We start from the raw sequence: 13531 nt of genomic DNA, 5'->3' as shown, positions 1-13531 counted from the left end.
GGACCCCATCACGTAGAACCGATCTGACGGCATTTCCTATGTTTACATAGCTCACAACAGCAGCGCTTTGCTGCTCCAGACGTTGGCCTGGGAGGAGGAGGGCTTCCACCGAGACACCTCTCTCAGCCTTAGCCAGGGGCTTGGAAGGACACTGACTGCCTGTGGAGGAATGCAGACGTGCGGCTGCTGCCAGGGTCGCTTCACCAGGGCTGCAGTGGAGACTGCCAGGACCCTGCCGCAGCCCTACTCCCAGTTCTATGTTGTATCACTAGTATGCATTAGGGTTTTATACTGATTTGTATATAGACAAGGGGCCCCTTTCCTTCCACGGTGCTGGGTGCCAGTGCTGGACACTGCCCCGTCGCTCCCTCTGCTCGTACCGAGTTAGGTTCCCCATCCTGGGGTGCTCACGACTGCACTGATCGGTCTCGTACCACTGTCCCCAGTCCGCCCGGACACCAGGCTGGGGGCTGGCGCCGCACAGCCCCGCTCCACCTCTTTGCACACCCCTCGTTGCTACATCACCTCGCGCCAAGAAACACCGAAGGGGCCGCGGCCAGTGCCTCCCTCCCACCTTTCAACCCACCCCTGCCCCTCGCCGTTCCCCGCCCCGGCTGACCGGCTGCCGACACCGCAGCGAGCGGGCCGGGCTGCTGCCGGCCCGGGGGCGCGGGGGGTGCCAGGGACCCCAGCCCCGGGGCTCTCGGTGCCGGTGCCTCCTCACGAGCGCCGCTGTAAAAGTTTGCAGAGCGCGTACAGCCCCTCCTCCGCACCTGCACGTACATACACACGTGTGTGAGTACTGTCTGTGTATTTATGTACCGCCCCGCACCAATAAACCGCCCCTTTTCTAAGCGCCGCCTGCCCGTCCGTTGAAGGCCGCCCCTCCGGTGGGCCCCTCCCTCCGTGAGCGCCGGGCGGCACCGGGGGAGGGCCGGGCGCGCCGCGCTGACGCATGCGTGGAGCGGCGGCTGGAGTAGGCCGCGGCGCAGCCCGTCGTCGCTCCGCTCGGCGCCGGTCCCCCAGGCCCCCTCTCAGGACGTCGGGCGCTCCCGCCGCCCCCCTCCTGCCGCCACGATGATGATGATGGCGCTGAGCAAGACCTTCGGGCAGAAGCCCGTCAAGTTCCAGCTGGAGGAGGACGGCGAGTTCTACATGATCGGCTCCGAGGTGCGGCCTCGCGCACAACGGCGCTGGCGGGAACCGGGCCCGGGGGAGGCTGCGGGGGCAGCGGGGCGCCGGGCCGGGCCGGGCTGGGGTGGGGAAGGGGCTGAGGGGAGCCCTGTCATGGGGGGCAGCGGAGTCCCGGGCGTGGGGGGCACAGGCCTTCCAGCCCCTGCGGGTCCCCTCTGCCCCCCCGATTGCGGGGCGCTGCCGGGGCGGCGGGGCCCCGGGATCTGCTTGGGGGCCGGACGGTGAGCTCTGCCCGAGGGCCTCAGCCGTGCTGGGACCAGTGCTCCCAGTAAGCGCGGCTCTTTGAGACAGGCGTGAGTACGCGGGGGATGTGGAGACCGGATCCTCATTGGTCACAGCCCCATTCGAGGCCCTGCTCCCTGATACTCCATTTATGAATTTTTGTAGCATGCTTGTTCAGAATTCTGCATTATTGTACATGCTCTGAGGTAATTAAGTCCACACCTAGGCCTTTGTGCTTACTAACACCACCAAAATAAGCTGGTGCAGCTCCTTTAGCCTTATACAAATGAATTTTGCCAACAAATGCTGGGGTGCAGCATTTTAGCACCCCAGGGTATATGCTGACACTACATTCTCTCTTCTGCTTCCTTGAAGACTGGCCTTAATGAAGCAAGAAACATCAGTGCTTCAGCACCAGGGAAATTATCACAGTTGGAAACAGGAAAAAAATGTTTGAGCTCCCCCCTTGATGCAAAAAAGGAAATAATGGATAAGTTAAATTGCCAGCTGTATAGGTTGAGCAGGGCCTAAAGGCCCCTTGATCTTTCATGTGAAATGTAAAGTTTGAAAGAAGAACTGTAACTGCAGTCAGCTAATCTGCAAGATTGCCATACCGGGCACGTGGAAGGGGAAAAAGGGTTGCCTTTTTTATCTACCATTAATTTTTGTCTGTTGACGAGCACTGTAGAGCAACAGATACAATTAAAAATTACCTGAAAATAGGTGTTAAGATCAAAATGAGTCTTGTCAAACAAAGAATAAAAACCTTATTGTGTGGCAGTCTGCCAGTGTACTACCAGTCTAAAAATTTGATTTCAGAGTCTAGAAATAGTTCTGTTGTTCAGCAAGTCCTGCTGTAGCCTTCAGCACAGGTGAGGGTCTTGTGCCAGGAAGAACAGAGCTGCTTTACAGATGGTGAGTAAATTTGAAAGAGGATTATTGGCAGCGATCACATTTTACATGTTTAAAGGATTTAAAACAAAAGACAAGTCTCTGGGCATTTGCTGTATTCAAGCAATGTCTACATGGCACAGAGGTTCAAAGTGAAAATGATAACTGTCAGAGAGCTGGGTATCTGGTTTGATTTAATTCCTACTGAGCATTGTGCATTGAAACAGAAATTGAAATAAAGGTTAGATCATTCAAAGATACATGAAAATGAATTACGTTTTTTCCTATTAAACAGATTCTTGTCAACAGATGGGAGTTTTCTCGTATTGGACTAGTGAAATAAGTGCTGATAAAAAATTTTCTTTTCTGTATTGCTGCAAAAATTGCAGTGCTATGTGATGCCAAACCCAGTGCAGTCAGTCTATCATGAAAAACAAAACAAAAAAGTCCTCTTAAGAGGTCCCTCTTATCATTACAAAGAGCTGAATTTGTTTCAGCTTCTGCTAAAAATCTCTTAAATGGAATACCAGGCCACGTCTCCACTTTTCTTCTTGTAGGTGGGAAACTACTTGCGTATGTTTCGGGGTTCCCTGTACAAGAGATATCCCTCGCTCTGGAGGCGACTAGCCACAGTGGAAGAAAGGAAGAAGATAGTGGCCTCTTCACATGGTGAGGGGATGAGTAAACATTCCCAGTAATGTTTATCTGAAATCCAAAATTTTGCCTTGAAAAACTGGCTCTGGCAATTCAGAAGCTTCTGCACCTTTACGGCTGGGCGAATCACTTCAGATTGCCCCCGTGATGGAGCAGTCTGCAGCGGTGGCAGCGGTAGCTCCTTGTTCAGCCTAGCAACAAACATCAGCTGATGAAAAATGTTCTAAAATTGAAACATCCATCATGGCTTTCCTAGGGTTGGCTGCATTCATCACGAAGCAAAAGCCACATCTCAAAATCAATACCATATTCCAGAAGAGACTTTTATAGACAGAGGGGCATTTTTGTCTCTTCTGTCAAATAGGCAGGAATGCGACTGCCACAGTGAGAATACAGGTGCCTCGGTATTATTTTTGGTGGGAGACTAATAACAAGCAGTTAAGTTTTTTAGCAGTATGACTTGTTGTACACTCTTTAGACTAAAGCATAATAAAAATAAATGGTTCATTCTGGACTGAGGTCTCCTTCCTCCAAGTATCCTGCTGACCTGTTGCTTTCTTTTCTTTTTTTCTTTTTTTGACAGAAAATCAGCGGTCTCACAGTCCCAGAAGATGTAAGTCTTATCTGCGTGTTATTCTTAGCTGTGCTAGAGGAAGAATCTCCACTGTGACCTTTGGTGTTATTACAATATATATTAATGTCTAATCTTCTTCTTCTGATCTCTCCCTGTGGTCGCCCTAATTGTGCATCCTGATCACGTGCCTAACTCTTCTTTCTCAGAACCTTAGCAGGACTCTCAAATCCAGATGGTCCTCTAATTCAGCAAGAGCTGTCCTGAGGTTTCTCCCCCTTTCCCAAGTCTTACCAGTTTTTCTGTTGATCATTGCCTCTCTATTTCCAACCTTTAAGTCCACTGAGGATTTATTGTTTTCTGGGCTTTTCCTCCCAGAAGGCTGTGGAAGATATTTTACATCATTTTGGCAGATGTAGGTGTGCAGAGCTAAACCATGTGATTGCAAAGGGCAACTCAGGGTAGGAAAGAATTGTTTTTCTCTTCCTCTCCTTAAGTAAAAGCATGTTAGATTTAAAGTTTATCTAACAATTATGAGGATTTAAGGACTTTTTTCCATGAAGTTTTGTTTTTGTAGCTTTCACTTCCACCTTAAGTAAATTTCATAACAGAAATGACCAGAGCCTATAAATAAGTTGCACCCTGGAAGAAGGAGGTTCATCCAGTGGTAGTACCTGAGGGAAGCTCATGTAATTCTAACCCTCCCTGTGTCTTGACTCTTAATCCAAATGAAAGGTGTGTTTAATAGCGTATAAACAGGGTAGCTGTACAAGGTAAAGAGGTATTGATGCCTTCTGCAAATCTTTGCTCTATCACTATGCAACCATTCCAAGGTGTCATCCTGCTTTTGTCTTTAGAATTGTATTTCTTCTCTAGGCTTTGTGGTGGGGATTGCCATGTATTAATGAAGACATTCCATCCCTGCTCCCAAGAAAGTCACGTGTATTCCTGCTGTTTAGATGGATGTCAAAACCAGATTATATTTCTTTAGTGCCAGGCACTGTGGCTGGGCTTCTGGTCACTCCAGTGCAAGTGATCTACCTCAGTAGCAGAGCATCCTGGTGTGTGAGGGAGAGTGGAGGCTTCTGGCAACTCAGAAATGACAGTGGAAAATTTTGTCATCTCCATTTATCCCATGTGTACAAAATGCCATGTCAAAACCTTTCTTGAAAATTAAGTGTCTACGAGAAGATAAATGAAGCCCAAAGGACTTTTGGGGCACACACTCCTACCACTGGGTAACCTATTTTAGTCCCTCCTGCAGTGGCAGGGAGGGCTTTTCACTATGCAGCCTATTAATGCTACATTGCTATGTAGTACTTTTCCATGTTAATTATTGGCATCTTTCCTGGTAATAGATCATGGCTATACAACATTAGCCACTAGCGTGACGCTGTTAAAGGCCTCTGAAGTGGAAGAGATCTTGGATGGAAACGATGAGAAGTATAAGGCAGTGTCTATCAGCACCGAACCTCCCACCTACCTCAGGTAACCAGCGTCGGTGAGGGCCGAGATCAGAACGGAGCTGCTCGGAAGATGTCAGCTTGGGCAGGAAGCGCAAGAAATTGTATAAACCCAGGCCACTGTGCAGGGGGGTGCTTGCCAGTCTGTGCTAACAGATGTTTGCAGTGTTGGGCAACTGAAGATCTCCAGAGCGTAAGGATTGGGTTAGTGCCCACATACAACAGGAAGAAAAATATAAGTGTTTGATGATACAGCTCTTTTTGCAATTACTGCATTCCAGCTGTAACAGATGTTTTGCAGAACACACTCTCTGCACGTACTGTCTTCTGGAGACGGCATATTTATCAGCAGTCCCTTTATAAAGTATAGACAGAAAATCCAAATATGAACCTAGTATTTATAATGGTGCACCTGGATTCGTATCTGATGAATAACTGTGAACTGGAGAATGGGCTTCCCAGAGGTTAGTGTGGAACATGAGTTCTCAGTGGAACAATATTGTTGAGGGTTCCAGAATAAAATAGCAGGAGGTCATAGTAGGACTTTAAAATTATACCATTCCTTAAGTAGTAGCAGTGGTGCTCAGGGTCTGTTTTAACATACAGTCTCCTTCTTCAGAGAACAGAAGGCAAAGAGGAACAACCAGTGGGTGCCGACCCTGCCCAACAGCTCTCATCACCTGGATGCAGTGCCGTGCTCAACAACAATTAACAGAAATCGCATGGGCAGGGATAAGAAGAGGACATTCCCTCTGTGGTAAGACAGCTTCCTGCTTCTGAAGAGTGGAAATGGTTAGCAACATGATGCGCTGCCAGGGTAGTGCTGATGTGTTATTATAATGTTGTGATTCATCTCAAACTGACAAAAGACCTACAGGTCGCTAATTTGGCGGTTCTCAGTTCAACTGTATGTCTTGAGGCCCTTTCTTAACAGGGCCCAGCCATGGCTCAGAGAGGAGGCTTTCCTTTTGTCAGGAAGATGGTTCATTCTTTTCCTGAGTTCCTCCTACTTTCTGCTGATTTGCTGAGCAGTTGTCATTTGAGGAGCCTGCAAACCCTCTCTATGAAGGACAGGCTGCCTCTCGCTGACATAACTCTAGTAACTTTGATCTAACTTATTCAATGGAAAATGCTGCTGTGGCTCATGACTAACTTTTTATTTTCCATTATGAAAGTTGAGGAAACCAAGATAAAATTTAATCCTAGAAAGCTTCCATGGTTTATTTGCAGGAATGTATTATGATAGAGGTAAAAGGTGATAAGCTGGTATTGGTTGCCATAGCCCTGTAAGCGTGCATTGAGGAGTCTGTCTAAAGACTGATGGGGGAGTTGGAGTGTGGGGGCTGCTTCCAACAAACATTGCCTTCCCTCTATGGATGCCAGATGTGTCATGCTAGTTGCATATACCATGTTGTTGCTCTTTGTATTAGCTTTGATGACCATGACCCAGCAGTGATCCATGAGAATGCATCCCAGCCAGAGGTTCTGGTTCCAATCAGGCTTGATATGGAAATTGATGGGCAGAAACTGAGAGATGCGTTTACGTGGAACATGAATGGTATGTAGGATGGAGAATTTCCTCAGGCTGGAGAGATAATAGTTGTATCCATCACCAAATATGAAGAGAGAACAAGCATGAGTGTGCATGTCCTTGCCCCATACACACAAAACTTTAAAGCCTTCCCCCTTCTGACTGTATTCAGCTCTCATGTCTCTTACTGAATGCTCTGGCACGTCCATGGGTTGCAGTCATTCCTGGACACATGTAATCTGAAGAGTTTAACTGGCCTATTCTGACCCAGTTCATCAGGTCAGTGGTCCGAGACTATTCTCTTAGCTGAGATACCTTAAATACAAAACAGTTCACGTGTATGGCTTCTTTATGTGTGTGGATTATTAGCCCATAGCTATGTTGTGTCCATGGAGCAAGTGAAGAAGGCTGTAAGTCCCTGTGTCAGTGTGCATGTCCTTACAAACCTGATACAAACCCCTTTTAAAAGGGAAAGATGACGCATTTGGGATTCCCTTTGTCATGCTGTGGGATTACTTTTGTGTATTTTGCAAGTGGCAGACATTGTTTTCTAAGAACGTTAACAGTGTCTGTTCATTCTTGTTCTGTATCAGAAAAGCTAATGACCCCAGAAATGTTCTCTGAGATTCTTTGTGACGACCTGGATTTGAATCCTCTGACCTTTGTCCCTGCTATTGCCTCTGCCATCCGACAACAGATCGAGTCGTACCCGACTGACAGTATCCTAGAAGATCAGTCAGACCAACGAGTTATTATTAAGGTAATACAGGAAGGCAGTAGAATGAGAGCTGAACCATTTAGGTTTCTTTGATTATGTTATGGAGGAGGAAGAGTACAAAGGCTTCCCTCAGAGTGAAGGAGCTCTTAATTCCAGTCCTGTGTCTAGATTGCATTTTGTCCTTTGTATTGAGAACAGAATCAAAGTGGCAGATTACTAAACATTCACGTGCCAGCCCCTGACATGATGAAATAGTTCAGTGAAAGCATTGTCGAGTCCTTTTGGAAAAACTGAACCTTGGTGAGCAAAGCTGAGTTGTCTTCATGCTACTGGAATTAAGAGTTCGGTTAAGGAGCTCTGCAGATGCAACGAACTAGGAGTTACCTCTCTGTTTCTCTTTTCCAGCCTCTGCCTCCTCAGTTAAATTACCTTTGACAAATGATTGTGAGAATGGAAACAAATGACCTGTTTCTTCCCTTGTCTCCAGCTAAACATCCACGTAGGGAACATCTCCCTTGTAGACCAGTTTGAATGGGACATGTCAGAGAAAGAGAATTCACCAGAGAAGTTTGCCTTGAAGCTGTGCTCAGAGCTTGGCCTGGGCGGGGAGTTTGTCACTACTATTGCCTACAGCATCCGGGGACAGCTGAGTTGGCATCAGAAGACATACGCCTTCAGGTACAGAACTGTCATCTTCCTAGTACGGCTGTGGGTGTGTGTTCGTACTTCATGGGTGTTTGCATCAATGAATCTTAGAGCAGCTAACCTGATGCAGAAAGTTTCGTTTGAAATTGGTCCTTTTGGCTTGTACCCGTTCTGTCCTCCTTACAATTTTTTGTACTTGTGCTCAAGTATCTTTTTCCTGTTGGGTTTAATACATTTCAGGACCAAATACTGATGAAATACCAGCTTTTGCTGCAGAATGAAAGGCTGTTGTAATGAACAGTGACTGAATACCTTGTGTCTCCCTCTTCTAATGTATGCTGATGATGAGCACCAGACACATTTCTTTTTCGTCAACTTTGCCTGATTTGGGCCATCCACTGTCTCAAGCTTTGGTGTTTTGAACTAAGACTGATTGAAACTGTAGCTTTCTATCCTGGCTGACATTAAATTTGGCTTGATCACAGGCCCTTCTCACAGCTGGAATGCAGCAGTGTCAGGTTTGATTAGTCAGCTTTGTAACTTGTCTCCTAATGATAATCGTTTCCAGTTGTGCTGTGCAGTGTTCTGTGGTGAGGTACTGTACTGATGTTATCCTCAGCATGTTGCTGAGTCTGCAGGCTGCAAGTATCCCTTAATGTGCGCTGGGAAGTTTTTTGACCTCAGGTCATGGTGACAGTTGAGGAAGTTTGGGAGTTCAGCAAATGATGTATTTGGAGAGGTGAGGGAATGGTACTGTTGACACCAGTTTTGTAGAGGTCAGTTCAAGGAAGCATGATGACCTGCTTGGGCAGCAAAGGGAAACATGCCCAGCTCTGCCATACCTCAGGGAGAGGGCAATGATTAGTTGGTGTGGGGGTAAGCGAGAAGGAGCTGGAAACTGTGGGGCATCTGATACCTACAGTACTGCCTCTCTTTCCCTGCTGTTGAGTGTATTATGATGGAAGTGAGCTAGCATTGTCTGCATTGTGGCCTGCAGTAGCAGAGAGTTAAAGTGCCCCTGCTTGTAGATGCAGCCCTTGGAGCCAAGGTGAAGTAGGCTTTAGTCTATAGTTTAAGCTAGCTATGGCAGGGAGTGAGTTCATTTCCGTGAGGTGTAGTAGGACTCCTTGTTGCCTGAGCATTCCCAGGAGTTTGAGCCTTCTCCTTCATATCCTCCTTGAAGTAGAGAGGTGGCCCTGTTCACACCATGTTGGCCAGGAAGTCCTCTTTTCTACTCACAATTTATTTTACCTTCCCAGTTAATTTACTTTGACTTTTTAGCATGCTGCCTTCCAACCCACAGAGCATTTGTTCCTAACTCTTGTCACTTGGTGAATCAGAGGCAGGCTTTGTCCACATTAGTGGACACTAAATGTTCTCCCTCCTTCCTGTGCTTCTCCATGTATTGCAGGTAGCTGAGTTAAGAACATCTCTGTACATGTTAACTGTTCCGAGGGCGGTTAATTTCTTCCTTTGCTTCCTATCAGTCTCTGTAACTTGCAACAAGTAAAGTTTTAGTCGGTGCTGCCCAGGCTCTCTCAGATATATCATATTAATGCCAACTTCACACTATTCTTTCTAGAAAGTATATCTGGCCATAGTTACTAAAGAGTCCTTCCTTTTAGGGGTAGTTCAAACAGGTAGATCTCAGGCATTCTTTAGACTGTGGCAATAGTGTAGGGGGAGAATCAAAAGCTAGGAAGGGAACCTCAACAGAACAAAGTACATAGATGTGTTTTTCCTCCCTGAACAGCTCGTGTCTAATTTAAACCTCATTTTGTATCATAGTACAAACATGTCCTCCTTTTCCCTTTTTTCTTCCAGCAAAGGAGTACTTTTGAAACCTTACAGTGATTAATGATATTTGGGTTCTGTGGTTGGTTAGTTCCTGAATTCCCAAACCACAGGAGTGGCGGTTGCTCCAAAATAATTCCACTGATGTAAGGAAGGGGTCTGCTTTAGATGTATCAAAAGAACCTTAATATCTCGAGGGACTGGGGGTTTGAAAATCATGTGCATCTTAATCATCTGAGGGAGAGGTGAAACTGTCTTGTAGTTGATGAAAGCCAGGGCTGTTCTTCCAGCTGGCCTGCTCTGTGCAAAACAAGGAGAGCCTGAAAGCCCAATGGAAGGGGCAGGACTGGAAGCAGACAGGTAACTGATGCTTATGGGATTTCCAGGGGGATGGTGTGCTACGGTGTTTCACACCTCGGTACTGCGTGCTTCTAGTGGCAGCACACAGCACTTATAGCCAGAGTTTTGCCTCCGAGACCTGAATGATGGCATATGTTCTCTCACACACCAAACCCGCGTGCCTGAGGAGTTACCCTTTCCACAGGAAGATGTTTTCCTGCCCTGTTGGCATGCCTGGATCACGACTGCCAAAGGCCTGGACCCTAACAGAGGGAGTGTCTTGCTCTACTGGGAATCCTGCAGCTGACAGTGCATTTCAGTCATTCTGCCAGCAGCACTGTTGTCTTGATCAAAAATTAACAGGGGAGGGGAGCTATCTTACTTTGGAGGTTGGGAGATGAGGGAGGATTTTTTCAGTTTATCTTTTGATTCTGTGCTATAGAAGTGTGATATCTGAGTTGGCTTGCAATTAAGCTATGCGCATGAGGCTGGCTTGCTAACCCCCATTTAATTCTAGTGGGTGCTCAGTGTTAAGCATAGTAAATGAGGTAGTATTTAGTCTGGAATGTGTAGCAATCAGGGGCTAAGATGAAACTCTTGTTTTTGAGTGTTGCTTAGTAGACTTCAGCAGCACTGGAAGTAGATTTGACAAGCTTCCTCACAGGATCAGATACCAAAGGCCCTGGATTAATTTTTCATTGTAGCATTACTTTGAAGACCTGTTATTCTAGATTAATAGCTTTGATATGGATGTTGTCTGTTCCCGTGGTGATTAGCATTTGAGTTCCTTCCTGGGGGAATGAGAGGGCTGCCCATGAGCACTGAAATCCTGTGCACAGAGGCATGTCCCTGGGGAGGGGACCGGATGTGTGCGCACACCTGCCAGAGAGCTCTTCTCACAGACACACTTAGTGCAGCTCAGGCTGAGCACTTTCTAGAATTCAAAGCAAACATTTACATTCTGAGGCTCCTCTGTATTTATGCTGGGCTTCCGGCTCCACTGTCAATATTTGGGAAGCTACTCCTGGTCAGTTCCTGTTGACTTTTATTGAAAAGTGGCTGCTGAAGCAGTAAATATTTTTGTGCATGTGATAATACAGCTGGTCAGGGCAGAGATATCTCTGAGAAGCAGATCTTGTGATCTGGTGTTTCATTGCTTGTCCAGGGAGTAGCCACAGCCTCTGGTTGCAACAGCAGGTCCTAAAAGACTACCCTTTCCATGGCAATTGGGAGAACAATGCCTATTCCGCTATCAGGCTCCCATCCCACCAGGCTCCCAGAAAGCCAGACTTTTGCCAGGGAAGAGCTGTCGGAGGTGTACTAGGCGAACTACAGCTAGGAAGTTAGAGTTGCAGAACGGCAGTTAGACAAAGAGCCCTGTTAACAGTCCCTGCTCAGCTGCTGCTCTGGGAGTAGTGCTCCCAGCACTAATAAACTGGTACAAACTTTGCCTGTGCTTATTGGGTTTGAACGCTGTCAGCCAGTTACGTAATGGCCTTTGTGGGAGAGAACTGTGTCAGCTACAGTTGCTTTGACCAACCCCTCTCTGGTGGTGAAAGAAGATGGTTGTAGTTGGTCTCCCAGAAACTTCAGGCTCCACAAGATTATGACCATCAGCCGCTGATGTGCTTCTGGGAACCAGACTGTGCTAAGTGGTGCTAAGCATGAATGCTTCAGTCTGAAACACTGTAAATGATGCTCTGTTGTCCTTGTGTCTTGCATCTGGGCTGGTAACCCAGAGCAGGGCTCTAGGACCACTGATGGATGTTGCTTTGTTGCCTTCTGTCCTGCCATACAGTGAGAACCCTTTGCCGACTGTGGAAATTGCTATTCGCAACACGGGGGATGCTGACCAGTGGTGCCCTCTTCTGGAAACCCTCACAGATGCCGAGATGGAGAAGAAGATCAGAGACCAGGACAGAAATACAAGGTGCTGCCACTCGTTCAGACAGTTCTCCTTCTGGCCTGTCTCTAAGGCAGAAGTTAAACGCTTTGATGTGTGTCTTTCTCTGCTGAGAGCCAACTGGCAGGATTTCAAACTTGCACACCACAACAGAAACTCATATCCCTTTAGCTTCAGGATATTAAACTGTTACCGCCTTGCTCCACAAACATTTAAATCTACTTTAACCATCTCCTGCTTGGAGAAAAAGTTTCCTTCCCCCCCCCCCCCCCCTTTTTCTTTTCCCTGGGCTCTCTGTTTGTGCAGGGGGATTTGTTTCTGTAGGAAGGCATTCATCATAAATATTGGAGTTTCATGCACTGTCATGCTACCTAGAATCCTGCCACAAGACTTCCTTTTATGTAGGGTAAAGTGCTGTTTGATGTAGGAATGGGCAGGCTCCCAGCTCCAGCCTGACTGATGCTGAGCTGTTTGATAGCATGGGAGCACCGCTGTGATTCCAGGAGGAGCTCTGCCTGCCAGAGACCCACTGAGCAGTGTTCGACAAGCAGTTGAGAGCACTTGCTCCTACTTGGTGAAAACACTCCTGGTAGGTATAAATGAACTGCTAGAATCTCTCCAAAAGATACATTGTGGGAACAGTAAATATGCTGGCTTAGCTCTTTCCCTGGATTTTTTTTTACTGTTGATTAACAGATTTGTAATTATTTTGCTTCTCAGCTATGGCTGTCTGAATAGTTTTCAGTAGTGATCAGTTCAATCCAAGTTAATGAGCAAAAATGCGCTGAAAGCCGTTACTGAAAATAGTGTCTTTAGCCTTATCAACAGGGGCACTCTCGAGTGACCAAGGAAGTCTGTCTAGCCAATAAATCTGTCTACAGAGTTCACAAAGCGGCGGCAGCCTCCTCAAAAGTATTGGTTTTAATAAGATTTCACATGACTATAACACAGCACTTACTGTACCTCTTTCTCTCTCTCCTAGGCGCATGAGACGTTTGGCCAATACTGCTCCAGCCTGGTAATCTTCCTGTTGTGACACTGGTGCTTTTCCTACAGACTTTATCCCTACTCCTCTCCCCAAATGGATCCAGGATTGGCAGGGGTCTTTCTGTCCCTGAAGGGGACACACATTCCACTTGCCAAGAGTTCCCAGTACTGCTGCCTTCTGCCCCCACCCCCTCCACCTAAATGCCACGTACCAAGACTGCTGTGTTAGCACGTGATCTAGCTGAGACCTGTGGCAGCTGTTGGAGCCCTTATATACCTGTGTGTGGACAGCGTAAAGATTCTTTTGTATAGGTGCAATGTGCACTAATAGGACAACTTTTTAAATAAAAGGAATGCATACTACTTAGGTTGAGTTCAGTAAGTTTGAATGAATAGTGAATCTCACCATGTTTCATGCTGTTCCGGTAACTGAGCAGTCTTGGGGCCTAGTATTAACACTCTTAGGTATAATGCTGAACACTCACGTGCATTTGGTTTTCCTGAAGCATGGCAGAAAGTGAGTGTTTTACTTCAACAGATAAAACAGCCCAAAACCTTTTGCTGCAGGGGAAAGTGAGAATGAGACTTAAAACTGGAAGAAGCAAACACCTCTCTGAAA

At 46.8% G+C, this 13531-nt stretch overlaps 1 protein-coding gene across 3 annotated transcripts; it reads left to right on the top strand.

Annotated features, from left to right (window-relative positions):
* The first annotated feature begins 1002 nt into the window (after positions 1-1002).
* Positions 1003-13269, top strand: SMARCB1 (SWI/SNF related, matrix associated, actin dependent regulator of chromatin, subfamily b, member 1). 3 transcript variants are annotated; one of them, XM_059827610.1, is made up of 10 exons: positions 1003-1170; positions 2865-2976; positions 3998-4006; positions 4891-5020; positions 5615-5752; positions 6426-6553; positions 7120-7286; positions 7732-7922; positions 11821-11952; positions 12908-13269. In XM_059827610.1, the coding sequence occupies exons 1-10, from the start codon at positions 1078-1080 to the stop codon at positions 12945-12947; spliced, it is 1140 nt and encodes a 379-aa protein (XP_059683593.1). In that variant the 5' UTR covers positions 1003-1077; the 3' UTR covers positions 12948-13269. The 3 variants fall into 3 exon arrangements, with proteins under 3 accessions (XP_059683593.1, XP_059683591.1, XP_059683592.1); XM_059827608.1 differs by lacking the exon at positions 3998-4006 and adding an exon at positions 3545-3574; XM_059827609.1 differs by lacking the exon at positions 3998-4006.
* The last annotated feature ends 262 nt before the right edge of the window (positions 13270-13531 follow it).

Source organism: Gavia stellata, chromosome 21, assembly GCF_030936135.1.
Source record: "Gavia stellata isolate bGavSte3 chromosome 21, bGavSte3.hap2, whole genome shotgun sequence".
Lineage (NCBI taxonomy): Eukaryota > Metazoa > Chordata > Aves > Gaviiformes > Gaviidae > Gavia > Gavia stellata.
This window is presented reverse-complemented; position numbering and strand designations above follow the sequence as displayed.

Coding starts and splice junctions, on each gene's coding strand:
- SMARCB1 (XM_059827608.1), top strand. CDS start 1,078: ATGATGATGATGGCGCTGAGCAAGACCTTCGGGCAGAAGCCCGTCAAG. Junction 3,575..4,890: donor GTCTCACAGTCCCAGAAGAT/GTAAGTCTTATC, acceptor TCCTGGTAATAG/ATCATGGCTATACAACATTA. Junction 7,287..7,731: donor ACCAACGAGTTATTATTAAG/GTAATACAGGAA, acceptor CCTTGTCTCCAG/CTAAACATCCACGTAGGGAA.